The sequence below is a fragment of the Penicillium chermesinum genome (assembly GCF_028974085.1).
Source record: "Penicillium chermesinum strain IBT 19713 chromosome Unknown utg000004l:1.0-3345178.0:1.0-3348027.0, whole genome shotgun sequence".
Taxonomy (NCBI): Eukaryota; Fungi; Ascomycota; class Eurotiomycetes; order Eurotiales; family Aspergillaceae; genus Penicillium; species Penicillium chermesinum.
The window spans coordinates 2,149,015-2,168,813 of record NW_026695314.1 but is presented as its reverse complement, the minus strand read 5'-3'; the positions used below and the strand labels follow the sequence as shown (position 1 = coordinate 2,168,813).

General features: G+C 52.9%; 8 protein-coding genes across 8 annotated transcripts; 7 read left to right on the top strand and 1 right to left on the bottom strand.

Annotated features, from left to right (window-relative positions):
• Positions 1–887: 887 nt before the first annotated feature.
• On the top strand, positions 888–2,529 carry N7468_005698 (transmembrane amino acid transporter protein-domain-containing protein; the record flags this gene model as incomplete). The annotated part of the gene is made up of 4 exons (XM_058474994.1): positions 888–1,326; positions 1,391–1,582; positions 1,653–2,047; positions 2,116–2,529. The coding sequence occupies 4 exons, from the start codon at positions 888–890 to the stop codon at positions 2,527–2,529; spliced, it is 1,440 nt and encodes a 479-aa protein (XP_058330734.1).
• Positions 2,530–3,012: 483 nt separating this feature from the next.
• N7468_005697 (cytochrome b5-like heme/steroid binding domain-containing protein) lies at positions 3,013–3,403 on the top strand (the record flags this gene model as incomplete). The annotated part of the gene is made up of 2 exons (XM_058474993.1): positions 3,013–3,189; positions 3,326–3,403. 2 exons carry the CDS (start codon positions 3,013–3,015, stop codon positions 3,401–3,403), a joined length of 255 nt encoding a protein of 84 aa, XP_058330733.1.
• A 575-nt stretch (positions 3,404–3,978) lies between these two features.
• N7468_005696 (putative nuclear migration protein) lies at positions 3,979–7,954 on the bottom strand (the record flags this gene model as incomplete). The annotated part of the gene is made up of 2 exons (XM_058474992.1): positions 3,979–4,866; positions 4,913–7,954. The coding sequence occupies 2 exons, from the start codon at positions 7,952–7,954 to the stop codon at positions 3,979–3,981; spliced, it is 3,930 nt and encodes a 1,309-aa protein (XP_058330732.1).
• Positions 7,955–10,857: 2,903 nt separating this feature from the next.
• Positions 10,858–11,655, top strand: N7468_005695 (haloacid dehalogenase, type II; the record flags this gene model as incomplete). The annotated part of the gene is made up of 1 exon (XM_058474991.1): positions 10,858–11,655. One exon carries the CDS (start codon positions 10,858–10,860, stop codon positions 11,653–11,655), a length of 798 nt encoding a protein of 265 aa, XP_058330731.1.
• Positions 11,656–11,956: 301 nt separating this feature from the next.
• N7468_005694 (uncharacterized protein) lies at positions 11,957–13,071 on the top strand (the record flags this gene model as incomplete). The annotated part of the gene is made up of 4 exons (XM_058474990.1): positions 11,957–11,968; positions 12,030–12,380; positions 12,406–12,912; positions 12,976–13,071. The coding sequence occupies 4 exons, from the start codon at positions 11,957–11,959 to the stop codon at positions 13,069–13,071; spliced, it is 966 nt and encodes a 321-aa protein (XP_058330730.1).
• A 956-nt stretch (positions 13,072–14,027) lies between these two features.
• N7468_005693 (uncharacterized protein) lies at positions 14,028–15,142 on the top strand (the record flags this gene model as incomplete). Its single annotated transcript, XM_058474989.1, has 2 exons — positions 14,028–14,087; positions 14,150–15,142. The coding sequence occupies 2 exons, from the start codon at positions 14,028–14,030 to the stop codon at positions 15,140–15,142; spliced, it is 1,053 nt and encodes a 350-aa protein (XP_058330729.1).
• Positions 15,143–15,876: 734 nt separating this feature from the next.
• On the top strand, positions 15,877–16,245 carry N7468_005692 (uncharacterized protein; the record flags this gene model as incomplete). The annotated part of the gene is made up of 1 exon (XM_058474988.1): positions 15,877–16,245. One exon carries the CDS (start codon positions 15,877–15,879, stop codon positions 16,243–16,245), a length of 369 nt encoding a protein of 122 aa, XP_058330728.1.
• Positions 16,246–18,900: 2,655 nt separating this feature from the next.
• Positions 18,901–19,767, top strand: rasB (Ras small monomeric GTPase RasB; the record flags this gene model as incomplete). The annotated part of the gene is made up of 2 exons (XM_058474987.1): positions 18,901–18,978; positions 19,114–19,767. 2 exons carry the CDS (start codon positions 18,901–18,903, stop codon positions 19,765–19,767), a joined length of 732 nt encoding a protein of 243 aa, XP_058330727.1.
• Between the last annotated feature and the right edge of the window lie 32 nt (positions 19,768–19,799).

The following is a 19,799-nucleotide window of genomic DNA, read 5'->3' as shown; positions in this document are numbered from 1 at the left end:
CCGACACGAGGCCAGTGACGGCATGTAGAGCGGAACCCGTCCGTTCCAGGTGGCGAATCATGAGCTCACAGAGGGATTGCAGCGGAGATCGAAACGGACTGAACGGGGGCAACGCGGTTGGAGGCGGAACTTGGCAGCCACCAGTTCTTCAGGGGGGGAAATACCTGCCCAGTGTGGTCTGACCCCCGTCCCTTAGAGGGCCCCTTAGAGGGGCCCCTTAGAGGCCCCTACGAAATGCAACACGCCAGGGATCACTTTCTGTTTGTCATGAATTGTCCAGGCCCGGGGTACGGTGGATCCAACGCTGAGGCATTTACGGAGGTAACGTGGGTTTCTTCCCCAGACGGTTAAAAAGTGGGTTCTGGCCAAGTGGCTCAATGGCTCAATTTGCGGGGGATAGGCTTGCGTCTGGGGCAAACTGACCCACGTCCGACTCTAGTGCCCGGATGAGATTGAAGTCGTGTAGTATGAGAGGAAGTTTCGATGGAAAAGCCACGATCTTGCTCAGATTACGGAGAAAGAGAGAGTAAGTCGAGGGATCCACTAAGATAGCGATATCTTTGCCCTTCTTATCTCCAGTGGAGCCGCGTTTCAAATGCGCCCCTCCCGTTGATAACGCCTCTGCGAGCAACGCGGTTGCTCTCCCGATCTCGTGAGCTGGATGAATTCCAATCTAACCGGTTTGGGGAAATGAAAGGATTGAGTTTAAAAAGAGAAACCCTTTCCGGCCTTGCTCTTTTTACTCTCCAGCATTTCCACGGTCTTATTCTTAATCCCCGTCCAATTCTTGAGTCTTGTGTTCGATCTCGAGTACTTCTCCCCTCTCTCTATTCTCTATGGACTTATAAGGGCTAAACCCCTCCGAAACCTCTCCTATATACTCAAGCATGTTCGCCGAAAAGAAACACGAAGAGGGCCTCGCGCCGTCGCAGCCTGACCTCGACGTCGGCGAGGTCGCTCACGATGCTGTCTTTGGAGAGATCACTGAAGATGGCCCTAACTACCGTAATGTATGCACCATCGAAACGCGCCACATTGTCACCGGGGATGCTAACGTGGAACAGGTCGGATGGAAGGGCACAGCGGTCCTGATGATGAAAACCCAAATCGGTCTGGGGGTTCTCTCGATCCCCGTGGCCTTCGATGCTCTGGGCATTGTGCCCGGCGTGATCATCTTGATCACCATTGCAGGCATCACGACTTGGTCGGACTACATTATTGGTGTCTTCAAGCTTCGTCATCGCGAGGTATACTGTATCGACGATGTGGGCGAGTTGCTCGCCGGGAAGATTGGACGGATCGTACTCGGAGTCGCCTTCGTTCTCTGTGAGTAATTTCGCCACATGCCGAACGCCAGCCAAGTAATCGACGCTGACCGGGTTCCCAACAGGGTGGGTTTTCACTGCCGGCTCTGGCATGCTGGGTATCTCTATCGGGTTGAACGCTGTCTCGACCCATGCGACTTGCACCGCAGTGTATGTCGCTGTCGCGGCGATCGTCGCCTTCCTCTTTGGAAGCATTCGGACCTTGGGCAAGGTCTCCTGGTTGGCATGGATTGGTTTAATCTGTATCCTCACCGCAAGTCAGTTCAAGCTCTTTAACCCCCCCCCCCCATCATTTCCTGATCAGACATCCGGGCTAACAGCAGCTAGTCTTAATCGTCACTATTGCTGTCGGCGTCCAGAACCGCCCTTCAGCCGCGCCGAAGGAGGGTGTCTGGCATTCCGACTACAAAATCGTCAATAGTAGTGCATCCTTCTCGTCCGCCATCTCGGCGGTCACCACGATTGTCTTTGCCTACGCTGGCACCCCGGCCTTCTTCAACATCGCATCCGAGATGCGTGACCCAACCCACTATAACCGCGCCCTGCTGCTCTGCCAAAGCGTCGTCACGGCTTTCTACATCACCATCGGGGTCGTCATGTATTATTTCTGTGGATCTTATGTGTCCTCGCCCGCCCTGGGCTCCGGCGGTCCGACCATCAAGATTGTCAGCTATGGCTTTGCCCTACCTGGGTTGATTGCCAGTACATTGCTTTTCGTCCACGTAAGTTGCTCTTTCCAGTCGTCTGATCGATCGTCCCACAGCTCGGTTCAACTCACCCATTTTGCTAGATAACCGGAAAATACATCTTCATCCGAATCCTCCAGGGCTCTCGCCACTTGGTCGCCAACACCGTGACCCACTGGTCCGTCTGGCTCGGCTCCACCTTTACCGTCACCGTCGTTGCCTACATCATTGCCAGCGCAATCCCGGTCTTCAGCGACCTGGTCTCGTTGGTGGGTGCCCTGCTAGGCACCCCGATGTGCTTCCACCCTATGGCCGGCATGTGGCTGTACGATAACTGGCACAAGAGAACCAGTGGTCCCCGGTGGGGATTGATGGTTGCATGGTGTGCGTTTGTCCTCTTATCTGGAACCTTCCTCATGGTCGCAGGCACCTACGGGTCGGTGGTGAGCATCATTGATAGCTATAAAGCATCTGGAGGCTCGGCCGCGTGGTCATGCGCCGATAACTCCAGCTCATAGAGAGAGAGTTCTGTACGATATAAAAAGTGACCCGTTTCGCGGATTCTGCATCCCCTTCTCTTTCAGTTAGCGAGAATATCACCGAATGCCAGATGAGTAAAAGCCTCATCCCCTGAAGATCATCTGAAGTCTGGAAGTTGTTTAGAGAAAAGCGATGCGGGATAGTGGGCCCACGGGATAACCAGCCCATGCAAGCAATCGAGTCCCCTCACCCTCGACCGGCGTAGAAAATAACAAGCCTCAGATAAAACACTTCCCCATGGAGCGATAAGGAAATGCTTAATCTGACCATCATCACCCTTCACATACACAAATCATATGACCCCTTCACAACCAATCAGCACGCCCCCGATGCGCTGACCAGGCCGCGGCCCGCAAATGAACCTCGGTCCCCGCTTCTCCAGATTCCGGAACCATATAACGTCAACCCCCCAGCACTCTTCTCCTTCTTCCCACAAAATCCCCGCAAAACACCCTGAAACCATGTCGAAATCCTTCACTCCCGCGGAGGTCGCCTCCCACAAGACCGCCGACACGGGCCTCTACATCATCATCGACAGCAGTGTCTACGACGTCACCAATTTCGTCGACGAGCACCCGGGCGGCGCGAAGATCCTGAAGCGTGTCGCGGGCAAAGATGCCTCAAAGCAGTTCTGGAAGGTAAGCTTCTACCAGGAGTGGAACGTTCCCACACGGACACTACCACGTCGGGGGCCCGGATGGGCGGTTCCCCCCCCCCTCTTGCGCAGAGGCAAAAGCGTTGGAAAACGACCTCGGCTAATGGGTTTCCTCCTAGTACCACAACGAGTCTGTGCTGAAGAAGTACTCGCCCAAGCTGAAGATTGGGGAGGTGAAGGATGCTGCGAAGCTGTAAATGGGGTTTCTCGGAAGGGTGCTGAAGGGATTCTTGGCTTGTGGCCTTCCGGCACTTGAAACTGTCGGATTGGGGAGTTCATCGCAGCTGAATTGATTTCATACCCTAAAGCTTTCGTCAATAGAGAGATTTTCAACGGAGATTTCTGGAAAGTATTTGCTTGCATCTGATCACGGCCAGGGGCTGCAGCTTTGCATGAGAGTAACTGGTGGAGTCCGTTTTAAGTGTCTTGTGGTCTATTGGAATAGAATGCTAGTTAGGTACAGGAGCCTTTTCAGTCAACAAGTCGCGATGGACCTGGATTCAACGCCTTCCCTTTTCATCCGAGCACAATGGTATCAACTGAGTTCAGTCAAGCGCAGCACAATCAAAGTTCAAAAGAAAGGGGAGAGGGAGATATCAAATAAAGTATGCAAGACGGGAAAAGCGAGCAGAGGATATAGGTCGGTGAAACAAGACATAATGGTATATACAACTGTACATGGAAATGGATAAAGAGGAGGAAAAGAGAGAACGGAAAAGAAAGAAAAAGAGGAAATAGCGAAGGGGAAAAATGATACAAAACAAAAGTATGCCTAGAACCCGCGGAATGGATCGTCGGGTCGGAAGGAAAGTTCGCTGTCAACAGATGGCGCATACCCAGAGTATCGGGTTTGGCTCCACACGCTCGACGTCTTACGCACATGGGGCGCACGGTGAGTCGGCGGCGGTGGGGGAGGTCGAGTGGGCGGCCCTGCGCTGGTATCGATGAAGGCTTCCATGCGCATGGTTCCCATGTCGAACACGTTGCTGTTCACTGACGGGCGGGCGCTTGTGTCGGATGCCCGGCTGATACTACTGCGGACGCTGTTGATGCCAGCGGGGAGATTGGGAGGAAGATTCGATGGAGGTGCCACGGGTGAGGTGTAGATATCCGAGCCAACCGTCGTACTGTTGTTCGGCGATGGCATAGTGCCTTGGCTGGAGAAGCTGCGCAGGGTGTGGAGAGCCGGTGGACGAGGGGCAGTGTTGCTACGCTTGCGGGTATGCTGGTTCTGGTAGGAGTATCGAGGGATGGTGGGTGCATCGGCAGCCATGTCAATGCTATCATTCCTGGCTACCTCGGGGGCCGGCTCCGGGAACGAGCGTTTGCCCTTAGGCACAGGGCGAGGACGGCCTTTCGCGACCCGTATGGAATCGCGAATAGGGTTGCGTCGCAGGGCGGCGTGCGCTGGTGGTCGAGAGACATTCTCCTCTCGTGGCGCGGGGGGAATTGTAGCGAGATCGGAAAGTGCCATCGATGAGTGACTGAGAAATGATAGGGCTGTCAGCCACACGTAGTGACGCTCGGCAGTGAGCGCTGTGAACTTAAGAGCCCGCTGGGGTGTCAGGACTAGGATGGACCGGTTGAATGGATTCAGGATATCCAGAGCCCTTCGGCAATGGGGAGTCATCCTTAACGTCCAGCACAGATTGGATAGTGACTAGACATTAACGTTAGCGGCAACATCGGGAGAATCAACGAGCGACGATGATCAAGTTCTTACATTTCCGGCCACTTTTGCCGAGCAAGGCAGGTCCGCTGGTCGGCTGCTTGCTGCTCCACATAATAGAGCCCTCGTAAGGAGCCAGCCAAACCCATCGCTTGTGCCGCACGCCACTGTTGGTGATGTTGGCAGACACCTCGTCGGCATTTTTGCCTTCCCAATTGTCTTTGGAGTCGCCCATGCCGAATGACTTCCGACGCCGAACGTACTTGAACATCCATTCACCAACCATGGTCTGCGCAATGGCGTCCACAACACTTGTCGGCTGCACGCCACCGGTCGAATCCTCATTTTCGTAGCCCCAATTCATGGAGGGGACAGAGGGACGGTGATGCCCGTGAGGCTGGGGCTGGCGCATTTCGCGCGGAGCAGTGATATCATCCAACGGCAAGGGCGGTACTAGATAAGCAGGGCTGTCTGGAGTAAAGGAGGTAGGAGAACGGGTCGGCGTAGAGCAAGTCTCTGGGCGAACAACGCCATCGCATTCAGAAATTGTGTTTTCAGACTGCACACGGCGTAGACTGGGACGTATCATCGAGCTGCGAACGCTGCGATCGGAGAATTGACGGCCTGTGGAGCGTGTTGGGCTGGGCGGCCCGTCACTTCCATTCAAGGGGATCTTGCGAGAGCTGTGGCGGGTCGGAACGGGGAAAGGAGGAGCAATGCTAGAGCCTACACTGCCACTATCAATGCTGGGCTCACTAGGGCTGCGCGGTCGAGTCTTGTGATGCGCTGCCGCACCGCTCGAGATCAAGGCCATCTTCCGTATTCCGGGCTGGCGGCCGCTAGAGCTTGTGGCAAACGAGCGTTGGGTTGCTCGAGAGGCTCCTCGGCCAGCATCCGATGGCCGCGACTCGGCATCGGATAGTTGCTCGTCGATCTCAGACAGGGTCATCTCATCTTGACTAGGTCTGGACTTGGCGTTGACCATCTTGCCGCGACGGAGAGTATAGGAGGTAAACGGTCGGTGGAGGAACTCTTCATCAGTGAAGATATCCCGCTCCTCCCCGCTCGGTCCTTCATCATCACTCAGCTGTTCGAAGCCTGCAAAGAGACTGCTAGAACGGAAGGGCCGTCTGAGCCCGGATCCTGCATCATCCGACAAGGGACCATTGTCGTTATTACCAGGGTATGCCTGCATAGGGTCTGTACCAGATGCCCGCGGCGGCTTGACAGGGCCCTCGGATTGAGTCTTCCGTAATTGTTCTCTCTTGGCGGAGCGAGGGGGCGGTACAGGGGCGCGATATGGAAGCTCATTAGCCTCCTGTATCTCTGCGCTAGTTGGTAGATCTGGTATAGCGGACGGAAGTAGGCTAGCTGGGAGTTTGACAGGGCGCTGGTCAATACGGATCTCCTCGGTCTGAATCGCGATAGAGCGCTCCTCAATCGAGTTCCTGAAGTTGGTCTGAACAGATACGCTCTTGGTTTGAGGTGGGAGAACAACACTGTTGCGAGGCGAAGAAGGTTCTGAGCCAGGAGGATGAATAGCGATCATGGGAACATCAACCTCCGCAGGGATGGCATTAGGTGACAAGGATGGTTTCTCTGCGCCTTCTGGCGCTGGCTCCATTGGCGAGTCAGTCTGGGTCGATGCCGACGTCATCTGAACCGGCGCTGGCTCAGGAGTAACGGGTGAATCTGGCGCCTTAGGGGTCCATGGAATATCGGGGAGATCGACAGTCTGGCACGAAGAAGAGGTCGTCTCGATTGCCATTGTCAAAGTCGCCGAATCTTTCACCTTGGGGACGTATCTATTCTCGTCCACAGGAAGATCTGCATCTTGCGATTCGTCAGTGGGCAAAGGTATGTCCTCAGGCTTCGCAGAGAGCTCGGGGGATGGAGGCGGGGAGTATTGCACAGCTGAGTCGCGATACTCCACATTGGCTGGGAATTGATTTACATGGCTGGGATATTCAGCCACGGTTGGTGAGCCCGTATTAGACATAGTCATGCCCAGAATCCGCTGGGCCTTGGAGGCAACTGTGCGAGAAGTGCTTGAAAGGACCGACATGGGTCGTTCTTCTGGGAGCGCTTCAGGAGAGACAGGTGCGTCCTCCTCACTCGCGAATTCCTCTTCGTCCTCGTCGAGGGCCAGTTCTTGGGCTAAGTTCAAACTCGAGTCCACTTTTTCGGGTACCATACTCATCACCGAGAATCGGACAGCACTTGCCAATTGCGGTTCTTCGTCTTCGCCTTCTTCGGTAGTCACACTGGACATGCTATGCCTTCGACGGCTGCGACTACTAGACGCAAGACTGGCGGTATCGCTTTCTTTATTCTTATCCTTGCCCTGTTCTTCTCTGCTGTGCTGGGAGGCTAGGGTTCCGGCCTCTTGAGCAGCTGCGACTTCATTCAGAACAGTCTTTAAACGGCCTTCCACCACATGTATCTTGCGCTCCATGTTACGCCGTTCATTTTCCCAGGCTTCACGGTCACGATCCCAGAATAGCTGGGTGCGCTCTATTTCATCTTCCCGATGTCGAATCCGTTTCTGCGCAGACTCGAGTTTTTTCCGAACATCACTGATATTCTCCACAGCATCGTCCCGCTCGCGAACCAACTCTGTCATTGCTGATGAGGTTCCCCCTTCCAGCAACTTGAGCTGATGCTTCAATGAGCGTACCTCGCGCGTGGACTGGGAGAGACGGGAGCCGAGCGTTTCACATTCTGTTCGCGTTTCATCCAAACTTTGTTCTAAAGTATCGATGGCCTTGGTTTTACTCTCAACCTCTCGCCGGAGGGAGAGAATTTCAGACACCAAGGATGCATGGAGGGTAGGTGTAATTCTGCGGGGGTCGAGTGGGAAAAGTGTGTTTTCTTCAACGATTTCTTCGTCTTCGCTTTGGCCCTCCGGCGAGAATGCGGGTGTTGGAAGACCCGGCGGGGAGGAAGGTGTGGGGGACGACTCCCTCCGACGTCGCGCTGGTCGAGATCTCGATCTCGATTTCGATTGATTCCGGCGTGACGTAGGCGAAGGAGGAGTAGGTTCGGTCACTGAGACCGGGGACCGCAGCTCCGAGGCCATTTCTCCTACTATTTGAGGGGGAAAGCCCTCTTTCAAACCATCACCCGCAGGTTATAGGTTGTCATGTGCTATGAGCACGATGAGTCTGGTTCCCATCCAGTCTCTACCGTAGTTCAATCATTGACGGAGTCTATAATCGGCTTCGAAGGTAAGGCTTGGATGCAGGAAAGTGGGAGAAAGGATGTTCTCCGTTGTTAAGGGCGAGGTACGAAGCTGCGCGACAGCGAGTCAGTCGATGCGGAGATGCGGGATGCGGGATGCGGGATGCACCAGAACGCGAGGGAAGAACGCGAGGGAAGAACGCGCCAGCCCGATATGCACGGAGGCCCTAAGGTGGTCTACTTACAGATGATGTCGATGCTAAGAATCAAGGCCTAGAAGGTTACCAGACGCCAATTGACAAGTCACACGTCAGAAGAGAACCCCCTGGGGCGCGGGTCTGGAAATTCGACCGATCGCGAAGGCTTCGAGACGTACTTCGTGTCCGCAACGGGGAGCTGATCCTAGTGGACACACGGACTAACGGGACATCGATGCCGCTTTACAAAGGAGACAAAGACCCGAGACAAGAGGGAGCTTCCTACGAGAATAAGGATTTTAGATCAGCTTTGTCATTGGCAAACGCGAGGAGCTGCACGAGGAGAGGGGGCGGCGCAAGAACCGGAAATGAAAATCAAAGCGCGAATAGGAAATTGAAGGACATAGAGGTCCAGGGGTGTTCGTTAGGGGGGCATACGGGGAAAGCTAGAAGCCCACCGATAGGCAGAACACACCTTTGCTCCACTACAAAGCTGCCAACCAAGACGCTAGATTCTGCAGCGATGCTTAACGAGGTTAGACTGTTCTGCGTCGAAGCTCCTCCAGACCCATCAGGCATTCTTATGCGCGAACAATTATGAAGTCGAGAAATCGGGAATTTGGTGAGTTTGGTGGGACCAAGATCCTAGCCTCTGTGTTCCGTGAAGCCTAGACTATCAGGGCAAACCCATCTTATAGTTCTCGATTGATGGTGAAACCTGGGGACGGCAAAGAACACTATGTCTCGATTCCCCCTCCTGGTCGAGGAAATTAAACCGAAGAAGCAAAATAAAGTTTGAGCCGTTTCGAAAGACTTATCAGGGTTTTGGCTTCACGTCAAGTCCTTACGAGTACTCCGCATTGTGATTGCTTTTGTTGACGTGCATCGCGGGCAGGACTTTGTCGCTCACGGTCACTATTCCATTCTGTGTGCTCGGCTACACCCGACGCGTCCCAGCTTCCATACTTCTCTGACTCCTGCACACGACGGACTGGCTCCTTTGTTATTGGGCGAGGGGAGTGTTTTCTCTCTTTCTTTCTTTCGAATTAAGCGCAGCCTCCCCAGTGGGTAATTAAATCAAGAATAGTGGCTTTTTACCCATGGCCTTGGTAATGAGTCGCCGGGCCAATAAAGGTGACGTGGGAGCCAATCCGAAAGGCAAAACTCGCCGGAGAAGGCCGATTGATTGGCCCAGACCTGCGGGAGGATGAAGTGGATAACCTCGAGCTGATTAGCGTGTTTGGGAATGACGGTTCCCCTGTTCTCGTGTTGGCCAGAGCCCGCCCTAGCGTGAGGTTCACGATGATCGCCGGAGGCAATTTCGTGCAACGAGAGCCTGTGGTCTGTGTTTCAGATTTCGGTATTGACCCTGCATATGAGTTGTTGCGCGGGCGCCGAGCTGGACCCCGTGTGGCAATGTAACGCCTTCATCGCCTTTCTTTGTTCGCCCAATGGAGAGGCCCCATCATGAGTCGAGAAAAGGGGGAAGCAAAACCGGAGCATTGGTTACAGAGTCCACCAGATCCATCCGAGGTCCCCACAAAGCTCGAAAAGCGGCACTACTGGTTCCCCGTCCCTTTTTCTTTTTTTTTTCGGCCGCAAAGACTTAATCGGGCATTTCTCGCCCGAATGATTTTCCACAGGCGCCAGTTATTTCGGTTTAGGTGGTGGGCAAGCAATCGTCCCATGCCACGGTTGCGTTGGACGTTGAACGCGCATAATTCGAAAATGATCGGAGAACCAATCAACGGTGCCCGAAATAATTAACAACGACTTGATTTCACGTGCGGTTTCGGTCGAGACTAGCGAATGAATCATTACGCGTGACACGAGATCCCATCTGCTAGGACGACGCCAACGGCCATTAGAGAAATAGTCTCCAACCAATTCTGGGACCCATGGCGACCCACCAGAGAACGTTGATGCATACACGGGCCGTTGGCCTGTGTGACCGTCTTTGATTGACAGCTGCGCTAATGCGGTGTTCGGGACTCGGAGGCGCATATGTGGAGATAGCAGTGTCAGACGTAGAGTACATGAGGTCGAAGAGTTTGTGGAGTCCAGAAGAGCGGAAAGCCCAGGTGTTGGTGTTCAAGGGTGAAGTATGCTGACCTGCCACACGCAAGCATTCTTCCCCTGCACAGCTTCAGTCAGTAGTAGGAGCATTGCGTACTTATCAGAGTACCAGTATTCTCTTCTAGCCATATTTTAACTTTCAGGAAGGTCTCTGGTAACCTTTGAAACCTTCTGCTCCTTATCTGATCTATCAAGCAAGCGAGGAACCTCTTGCCCGTGCTCATCGCCGCAGCGAGATTATGAGCAAGTGATTGTATCCAAGAGCTCCCTTCGCCAGTTCACACACGTCTAACTCAGCATCAATAACGTCCAGATGTATCAACTTCGAAGGATGAACAATTAGCCTGATCCAATTGCCGTTCAGAACAGGCAGCGCGCCTTGCGGTGACTCAGCCCCGCACCTCGGCCCGACCACAGATGCGAGTGCTTCGATTTAAGAATGATACATGATCCAGCAGAGGCGACTTGAGAATCTTGTATCATAGAATTCCACCATCCCCAAAGCCGTCGGTAGATTGAAATCTCCGCTATGTCCGAGCAACCTCTCAAGGCTCTATTCTTCGATACATTTGGTACTCTCGTCGAGTGGCGCGCGTCTGTGTCAGAGGAACTCGCAAGAGCGACGCAAAAAGCCCTCAATGATCAAACCAAGACTATCCCCGCAGATGTGCGCCAGCGTGCTGAGGCTTTGACCTCGTCAGACTGGCAAAAGTTTGCGGCTGAATGGCGCAAATCATATGGCACTTTTACATCTACATTTGATCCATCGAAAGATGAGTTCGTCTCGGTGGACCAACACCACTACAATGCGCTTCAGGGTCTTCTGAAGAAGCGGGGAATCAGCGGCTTATTCGATGATAAAGAGCTGTGGGAGCTGGCGTTCACATGGCATCGTCTGCATCCATGGGCAGATAGCTCTGAGGGCTTGGTTCAGCTGAATAAAAAGTTTATCACCTCGACACTGTCGAACGGAAATTTATCTCTGCTAAAGGATCTTGCGAGCTTCGGGTCATTGCCATTTACTCGACTTACCAGCTCGGAAGAGTTCGGTGCCTATAAGCCCAATCCCAAGGTTTATAAGGGCGCCGCAGGCATTGTCGGTCTTGAGCCATCTCAGTGCGGCATGGTTGCGGCCCACCTATACGATCTTAAGGCTGCCAAAGAATGTGGGTTTCATACGACGGTCTATATTGAGCGAGAGGAAGAGGAGGCATTCACTCCAGAGCAGATCGAGCAGAGTAAGAAGGATGGATTTGTCGATATCTGGGTTGGGCTCAACGACGGAGGCCTCCTGGAAGTGGCCCGGAGACTACGGGTTGATGGTTGATATTCAATGAAATAGTTTCCTTGAGTGTTTACACGAAATGGCCTAGACAGTAGTTCATCTGCTTGGTGATGATGCGATCATGCGATCGAGCGACACATCGCGATCCATGGATGGTAATTATTTAACCAAGTTGAACCCGAGCAATTAATAAGCTATTCCGCTAAAGCCGTGAAGATCTGGAGCTCTGGAGCGGGGCAATCCGGTATAAGATCGCATAAATGAAATCGACAATCTGACCGTGAGGCATCACACCACCCCTCTTGCACGCCTAGCAACCCGCATAACGTCATAGTACCCGAATATGACTGAGAAGGTATGCCTGCAGCAACACGAATGCCCCCGACGCTGCGTCCCTCAGTGTTCTAACTTGGTAGATCAATGAAACATTCAAATTCGCCGACTCTGATGGCCACTTTCGGCGAAAGGATTCGGCCTTCCGGTCCTGGATCTCGCGAGATCCTGCGGCTGAATTCCCCGCCGAAAAGGACCGCTATGTTCTGTACCTGAACTACGGGTGTCCCTGGGCGCACCGTGCCAACCTCGTACTAACAATGAAGGGCCTGGAAGGCATTATCCAGAAAGCGGTATTGGACCCAGAACTTGGACCCAACGGATGGTTCTTCTCTGGCAGAGAGGGATCTGCTGAAAAGGACCCTATCTATGGCTTCAAGTACCTCAGAGACCTCTACTTCAAGGCAGATCCTCAGTACGAGGGACGATACACCGTACCTACCCTATGGGAAAAAAAAGAAGGAGACGATCGTCAACAACGAGAGCAGCGAGATCATTCGCATGCTATACAGCGAGTTCGATGAGTTTCTGCCGGAAGCCTTGCGTGAGGTGAATCAACCGGGCGGTGGATTTTATCCAGAGCATCTCCGTGAAGGAATCGACGCTATGAACGACTGGGTTTACTCCCAGATTAATAATGGCGTGTATAAGGTCGGGTTCTCGTCTAGCCAGGAAGCTTATGAGTCTAATATTCACCCGTTATTCGAAGCGCTCGATCGGGTTGAGATGCACCTGAGTCAACCAGAGCACCAGCCTTTTCTGTTTGGCGAGAGCGTCACTGAGGCGGACATTCGTCTCTATCCTACGGTCACTCGATTTGATGTGGCATACCATACGATCTTCAAATGCAATCTCAGGATGATCAGATATGATTACCCGCTCATCGACCGATGGTATCGCAATCTCTACTACGATCAGTCTGATAAGACGAGAGGAGCATTCAAGCAGACAACATATTTTAACCAGGTGAGTTGAGACCTCAATGTTCTTCAAAGCATATTCCCTTTTACTAGTATTGACAGTCTGCAGTATAAATTTGGTTACGCTCATGCTATTGCGAAGAGGCTAGGCCTTAAGCATGTAATCGTTCCTGCCGGTCCAGTTCCTGATATTTTACCACTTTAAAGCTCTGCTTAAGGGTACAAGTTGATGGATTGAATACACATCCTTTTTTCTAGCCCCATGATAACGTGCTCCGCATCGTAGATGTGCTAATACTAGTACCAGTATTAGCCATGGGCAGAAGAAGACTGATTGCTTCGAGTCTGTCTCACTCGCAACAGAATCATGAATTCTTGAAATACCACCTGTCGCCTGAATTACTAGGATATAAGTCTACGTCGGTTTTTGGATCCTCCTAATTTAAAAGTAATTCCAGCATGAGATGCAATATCTGAGGGAGTATTAATGGTATCTGGGACGCTAGACCATGATTGTAGGAAACTTGAAACCGGTCGCCCACATTATACCAGTCGTTCAGGATGTCCTGTAGTAAGTTCTGAGGTACTTGAAGTTCTCATTGCGAGTAAGACACCACACCTGGGTACCTAGGTACCTAGGTAACTAGTTAGTGTCACTTGCTATGACTAATCGTATGTGGTGAAGCCTGGAGCCCTGGAGCCCTCATCCCGATACCATTCACTGCTTCTAACGGCAGGAATCTTAAAGCATTCCGGCCATTAGTGTGAGTTGGCGTCAAAAGACCTTACATAAATTCAGCAAGGAAGCCCTGGAGATTCTTGTGATCTATAGTAACTCGCATTCATGTCGAGAATGAACATTAAATTAATTCGGACATTTGAGCTTAACTGCGCCGCTGGAGAAGCATAAACCGGATTCGTCAGCGAAACATCAAGATGGACCACAGGCGACGTATTTCAGGGGAATGGTGTACGGAGATATCACAAGTCTGCGGCCATCAGGGTTAACCCATCTCACCCAAAGGTCTAAATTTACATCCCTGAACTGGGCTTCATACATTTGGTCTTCCAAGGTAGGTACGTGGCTTCCCGCTTATCTGATACGCCAGGCTTATCTGATCTGACGCACCATTCTAGACAATCTTCTTGATCCACAGCACCATGCAGATAAAATCTTCCAGCTCCCTGACTCAGGGAGAGCCAGGTGTCCTCCATCACATAGTAAGTATATCACACTGCTGTAGGCATACCCAATTGGCCATTCTTACCTAAAGCGCATCCAGACCTCCAGATTGACCGCATTTGAATACACCCGCGGCTCCCGCCAAAAACCCCACAGCATAATCTTCATCGGCGGGCTGAGCGACGGACTCGGCACAGTCGAATATACCAGTGACTTAGTCGCGGGCCTGGAAGACACACAATGGACCCTCATCAACCTAGTCCTGAGCTGCTCCTACAATGGCTGGGGCATGGGCCGACTGGGCGCCGACATCGACGAAATAGCCCGGTGCGTACAGTACATCCGCGAGTACAAAGAGCCACATTACGGGCCCAGCAAGATAGTTCTCATGGGCTCCTCCACAGGCAGCCAAGACGTTCTCCATTACCTGCACTGCCCAAACCCCCGGTCTGCACACCCAATACTCGACCGCGACTGGACGCCCGTCACCCGGCCGCCCATTGAAGGGGCCATCATGCAGGCACCCGTGTCGGATCGCGAGGGCATTCTGCAAGAGATTTCCAACGGGACGGATCGGGACTCGCCGGTGCAGATGCGCGAACTCTACGAAAGGGCTGTTGCGGCGGCACGCGGCCGCACCTTCGAGGACGAGGTCGATACCGTCGTCCCGCTGTCTGTAACCGCGCGTATCGGGTACTCGACTACGACGCCGGTTAGTAGCCGTCGGTTTCTGAGCCTAATTAGTCCAGATAGCCCCGGGCATCCGACTGAAGATGATCTGTTTAGTTCGGATTTGAGTGACGGCCGGCTGGCGGAGACGTTTGGAATGGTGGGCGTGAGGGGTCTTCTGAGGCAGAAGCTTCTGGTGTTGTATTCTGGGAGGGATCAGTCTGTGCCACCGGAGGTTAATAAGCAGGCTTTGATAGAGCGGTGGGCGAAGGCTATTGATGCCGATGGGAGCTCTTTCTGGGATAGGCGCAGTTTGGTTATTCCCAATGCTTCGCATCAGCTAAGTGATCCTGACCAGGCGGAGCCACGACGCATTCTTGTGCGGACAGTTAAAGGTTTTCTAGAGGATCTCGAAGAGCAGTGATCGATGCTTCTTTTCTGGGGACAAGCTAGAATAGACAGAACTGATACAAGCTATCGCTAGGCAACTCTATTCCGGTTATCGCGGATATATCTTAACCAAGCTAGCTATGTGGCACAGTCAGACGCCACGCTGTGACCATGTATCTCGGTCCCGGATTTTAGGAAAAAGCAATCAAGTCTGAATCAAATCGAGACAGTAGCAGCCTACCATTACCCACCCATCCCATCCGACCAAACGGAGCGGTCTGGTAACCTCCGCATACAGTGAGCCCGCACTAACCCCTTGAAACTACTACTGCATACGTGTAGCATATGGAATTGACCTGCCGAGCCTATTCTTGCCCGTTGGAACTAATAAAATAACCTTCGTTTCAGAAAGACAGCTTGATGTCGTCGAGAAGAAGGCCATTGCCACATTAACCTCTTGGAACCGCAGCAAGTAGGCGCAAGCATGATCCTTCGAAAGACCCAGCCGGACGGGCCCAACACAGCCTGCAAATATCTCAAGAGTCGTGAATAGTGTTGATGTTTCCAACAGGGGAGGTCGAGCCGAATCCACAACATCCCTGGATAGTGCTTATGCTCGGTTTAATCGGTAAAAACAGACATTTCTTGCCCGACGGGGGAGGTGGGATCTAGCCCCTCGGGCAAGACCACCAAAGAAAAAAAGAAAAAGGAGAAATGACAAGACTGTGCCCAGGCAATACCCTATTTCGAGATAGTCCACCCAGCGCCATGACGCCGGATCTGTGCCTGCCGATCGACGGGGAATATCCGTCTTTCAGAGGGGTGCATGGTCGAACCGCCACCGGTCATGAGGTGCCCGGAGAACTACATCATAGATCAAGCAGCTATTTAGCGTACGTCCACCTGTCAGGCCCGGGTCTGGGCTTGACCCGATTAGGCCAGGAGCTAAAGAGACAAGCTAGAGTAGTAACACTAAAAGGGCGTCCCAATCCATGGTCCGTTGACCGTGCAGGCCACGGCGAGACCATAGCGGACCGTTTTGAGAGCCGTCTCCAATTTAAGGTCCTCTTTCGTTACCCCAGTCCCCCCAGCCTGATCCCGCCATATAGCAGGTGCCGCTTCATGGCCGCTTCCTAAGGTAACGGGAGGATCCGACCCCTGTCGGTTGGATGGATGTGGTAAGTCAATAACCAGGAAATAGGGTTGTTATTAATTATGGGGCTGTCGGTAATGTTTCCCGTGTTTCCCCAGGCCTATAGCTATCCCGTCCTTTTCGCGTCGGAAATTTTTCGGATAATTCGACGAGTAACCGAGAGATGGGAAACCAAGGGGTTGGGGTACACGAACGTAACAGGGAGGATGATCTGGACAAAAAAAAGGGGCGAAAGCTGTTAGTGATGTTGCACATCGCTACGTTATGGGTCAAGTCGTCGCAGTAGCAGGCTCCAGGAGTTGTAATCATAATCTTTGAGCCGTACTAGGAGCGGCGAGGCTACATGAGGAACTATACTTGGCTGGGATTAGAGTGGGAAGAGGAAGCACCGGTTCGAATCATTAGCGAAAAAAAAAAAAGAAATAAAAATTCCCCCAAAAGCAAAGAAGGGAGACGCTATCGTCATCCGGCGTTTCTAGGCGCGAGAACTAGTCCCAAGAACGAAGGTCTTTAAGGAATTCGCGTAGGTCTTCGATTCTTGGTGTTTCTTGGGCTTTTTGCGCAAAAGAAACATCGACGGTGCATCCCAAGCCTTCGGTCGCGGGCCACGGGACCAACGTTCCGGCGGAGAGAATCCATTACTCGGTTGAGCGCGAAGATAAAAAACCCCATCCATTATCGGCGCACGGCCACAAGAGATTAGGGCTCCTCTTCCCACGGAGAAAGGTCGATGGGATAAGCTGCAGCGATCGTCCTAGAACCGTCCTCATGGGGCCTTGTCCTCTTACCTGGGAGCAAAGTCTCCAACTTGAGACCTTAGCTCCACCGAGCCATCCAGCAGGGCAAGCCTAGGGTCGATCTATCAGGCGGGACTACACGCGCCGTACCGCTGGGTGGATGCTTTCTGGCTCCGACTGAAGCCCGGGGCGATTCCTGGCCACTAAATTGGGGCAAGCGGTCTCTCCACATGGTTCCTTCACCACAGTCGGTCAACAACACCTACGGGGAAGGGGAGCTGAAGTGGATTAAGGGGCGAGCAAGACAGAAGAGGGGAATCGGTCAGGTGGGCATGGCCCCCCAGATGGGGACCCAAGACGATGAAGATGTGCATACACATGGAATTCCCCTGAGACACCTTGATCGAGGGGCGGGTGAACCGGTACGAAACCCACGGCCATGCTGGCTAGGTCTATTAGAGTTGATATACGGAGTACTGCACGTCGGCATCGTGCAAGGACCAGCTAAGGTCGAATATGAAACCGGGCGCAGTGGGTAATGCCGTTAATAAGGCCCAAGTCCGGTAGCTAGTTTTCCACGTGCTTGTCGAACACACGTTCGTTCTGTAGGGTAGAACTCCAAAATCCGATTTTCTCGCTTGGAAGCGCCCCCTTGTCTCCACCAGCTGTCATGATTTTGCCAAAGGGGGGCTGCTCCTTGGGTCTGTTTGGTTCTGGGCCTAAGATTTTTGGTTATGAATGAGGTGATTCTGGGTTCGTGAGATCTTCTGGGCGTATCTCCGCGGTTCCCTATTTACTTTGCGATTTATTTCATGTTGCCTTTTTTTTTTCCCCTCCTATGTCGCCCAGAAAACCTATAGCTAAAGCAGCATAGTCTACGGCCGGACTCTCTGGTGCGTTGGAAGATCCCCGATACACTGGATTTTCAGATTTTGACTGCTTTGTCGCTTTGGGCATTCGGTCGGGAAGTTTATTTGGAAATGGATGGGATGGGGATAGGACGGGTTGGCTGGACTTTGGATCCTGCAGCAGCTGATCGATCTGGGGCTAATCCCAGCTCTTAAGAATGCAGAGGAATCGAGAGGAAAGCGGAAGGGCGACAGGGCGATGCTTGATCTGATTGGGGGCAGGACTTCGTCCTTAGCCAGAATCCTTCTACTAGGAAATAGACACGAAACCCTGCGGGAAGGGATGGGGGATGTATCCCGAAGCTCATGATCGCGTAAAAGCTGTCACGTCTCCATCCGCAAGAAGATCATTGACAGAGAGGAGTACCGATCATCATGGGGAGAGGATATTGGGACGAGACAGTACGGAGTATCCATTCTATACTCCCAAATGACGGTCCCACTTCGCTCGTACCCGAGACTGGAGAGACAGAGCCATTGGGGGTTACGCTTCCCCCCCCTTGCCCTTGTTTTACCATTGGGGGGAAATTCGGCATTCGGCCCTCCGCTCTACCTATCAGATTTTCTATCCCTTTTCAAACGAGCTAGAAATATACAATTATAAAATTATATTTGTTTTTCCGCGCGCGAGGTTCCCGTATTGGGCGTCTCGGGTTCCTGTTTTGGGGGTATTTCTACTGCGTACTCTTCAAGAGGGGTCTCCCGTTCGCCCTTTAGACAGTTTGGCTCTTTTGGCTCTTTGGCACTTCCTTTTCTTTCCTCGAACCCCCCTCCCTTCTGCTCTCCACTTTAAGAGTAAAGTTCCAGCCACTTTCCGAACCCCCTCTTTTCCTCTTTGCGTCATATTGGGGGCTCTCGTTTTTTGTGGGCACAAATCGCCTACCTTTTTTTTGACCATTTTCCCTTTTCCCCCTTCCCCGCCTGGCCCCTCCCCCTTCCTGGTGAACTCTTTCTTCCCCTCCTCAAACATCCGTCTTTCGACCCCCTGCCCGTCATGTCCGGGAAAATGACATTGTACAAGCTGGTGGTGCTGGGTGATGGAGGTGTCGGAAAAACTGCCTTGACCATCCAGGTGAGTTCCAAAGCTCGCCCCTCCCAGGGGGGAAGGCGGGAAAGAAGGCTGTCATCCTGCAGCTCCCGTAGACCTCTTGTGATGGAAAGAAATCTTCGGCTGGAACCGTAGCTAACCTTGGCGTGCTCCCTCCAGCTCTGCTTAAACCACTTTGTCGAAACATATGACCCAACCATTGAGGATTCCTATCGGAAACAAGTCGTCATTGATGCTCAATCATGTATGCTCGAGGTTCTAGACACTGCCGGCCAGGAAGAGTACACTGCACTACGCGACCAGTGGATCCGAGATGGCGAGGGCTTCGTCCTGGTATACAGCATCACATCGCGCGCCTCCTTCTCGCGCATCACCAAATTTTATAATCAGATCAAGATGGTCAAGGAATCATCAAGCTCGAGCTCCCCTACCGGTCCCAGCTATCTCGGGTCCCCCGTCCACGGCTCTGCCGGAGGTTCCTCACGCCCTGTCCCCGTGATGCTGGTCGGCAATAAGAGCGACAAGGCTGTCGAACGTGCTGTCTCCGCGCAAGAGGGACAGGCTCTCGCCAAGGAGCTCGGCTGTGAGTTTGTGGAGGCCTCCGCCAAGAACTGTATCAATGTTGAGAAAGCCTTCTACGATGTCGTTCGCATGCTTCGCCAACAGCGCCAACAGCAAAGTGGTGGTCGTGGCCAAGACCGCAGGCCGACCGGGCTGGGTCTCCGCGACCGCGATGCAGGACCCGAATATCCCAAGTCCTTCCGCCCTGATCGGTCGCGGCATCGCAGCCGCCTTCAGTGTGTCCTCCTGTGAGCGGGCCCACGAGGACGCACCGAAATCTCTTA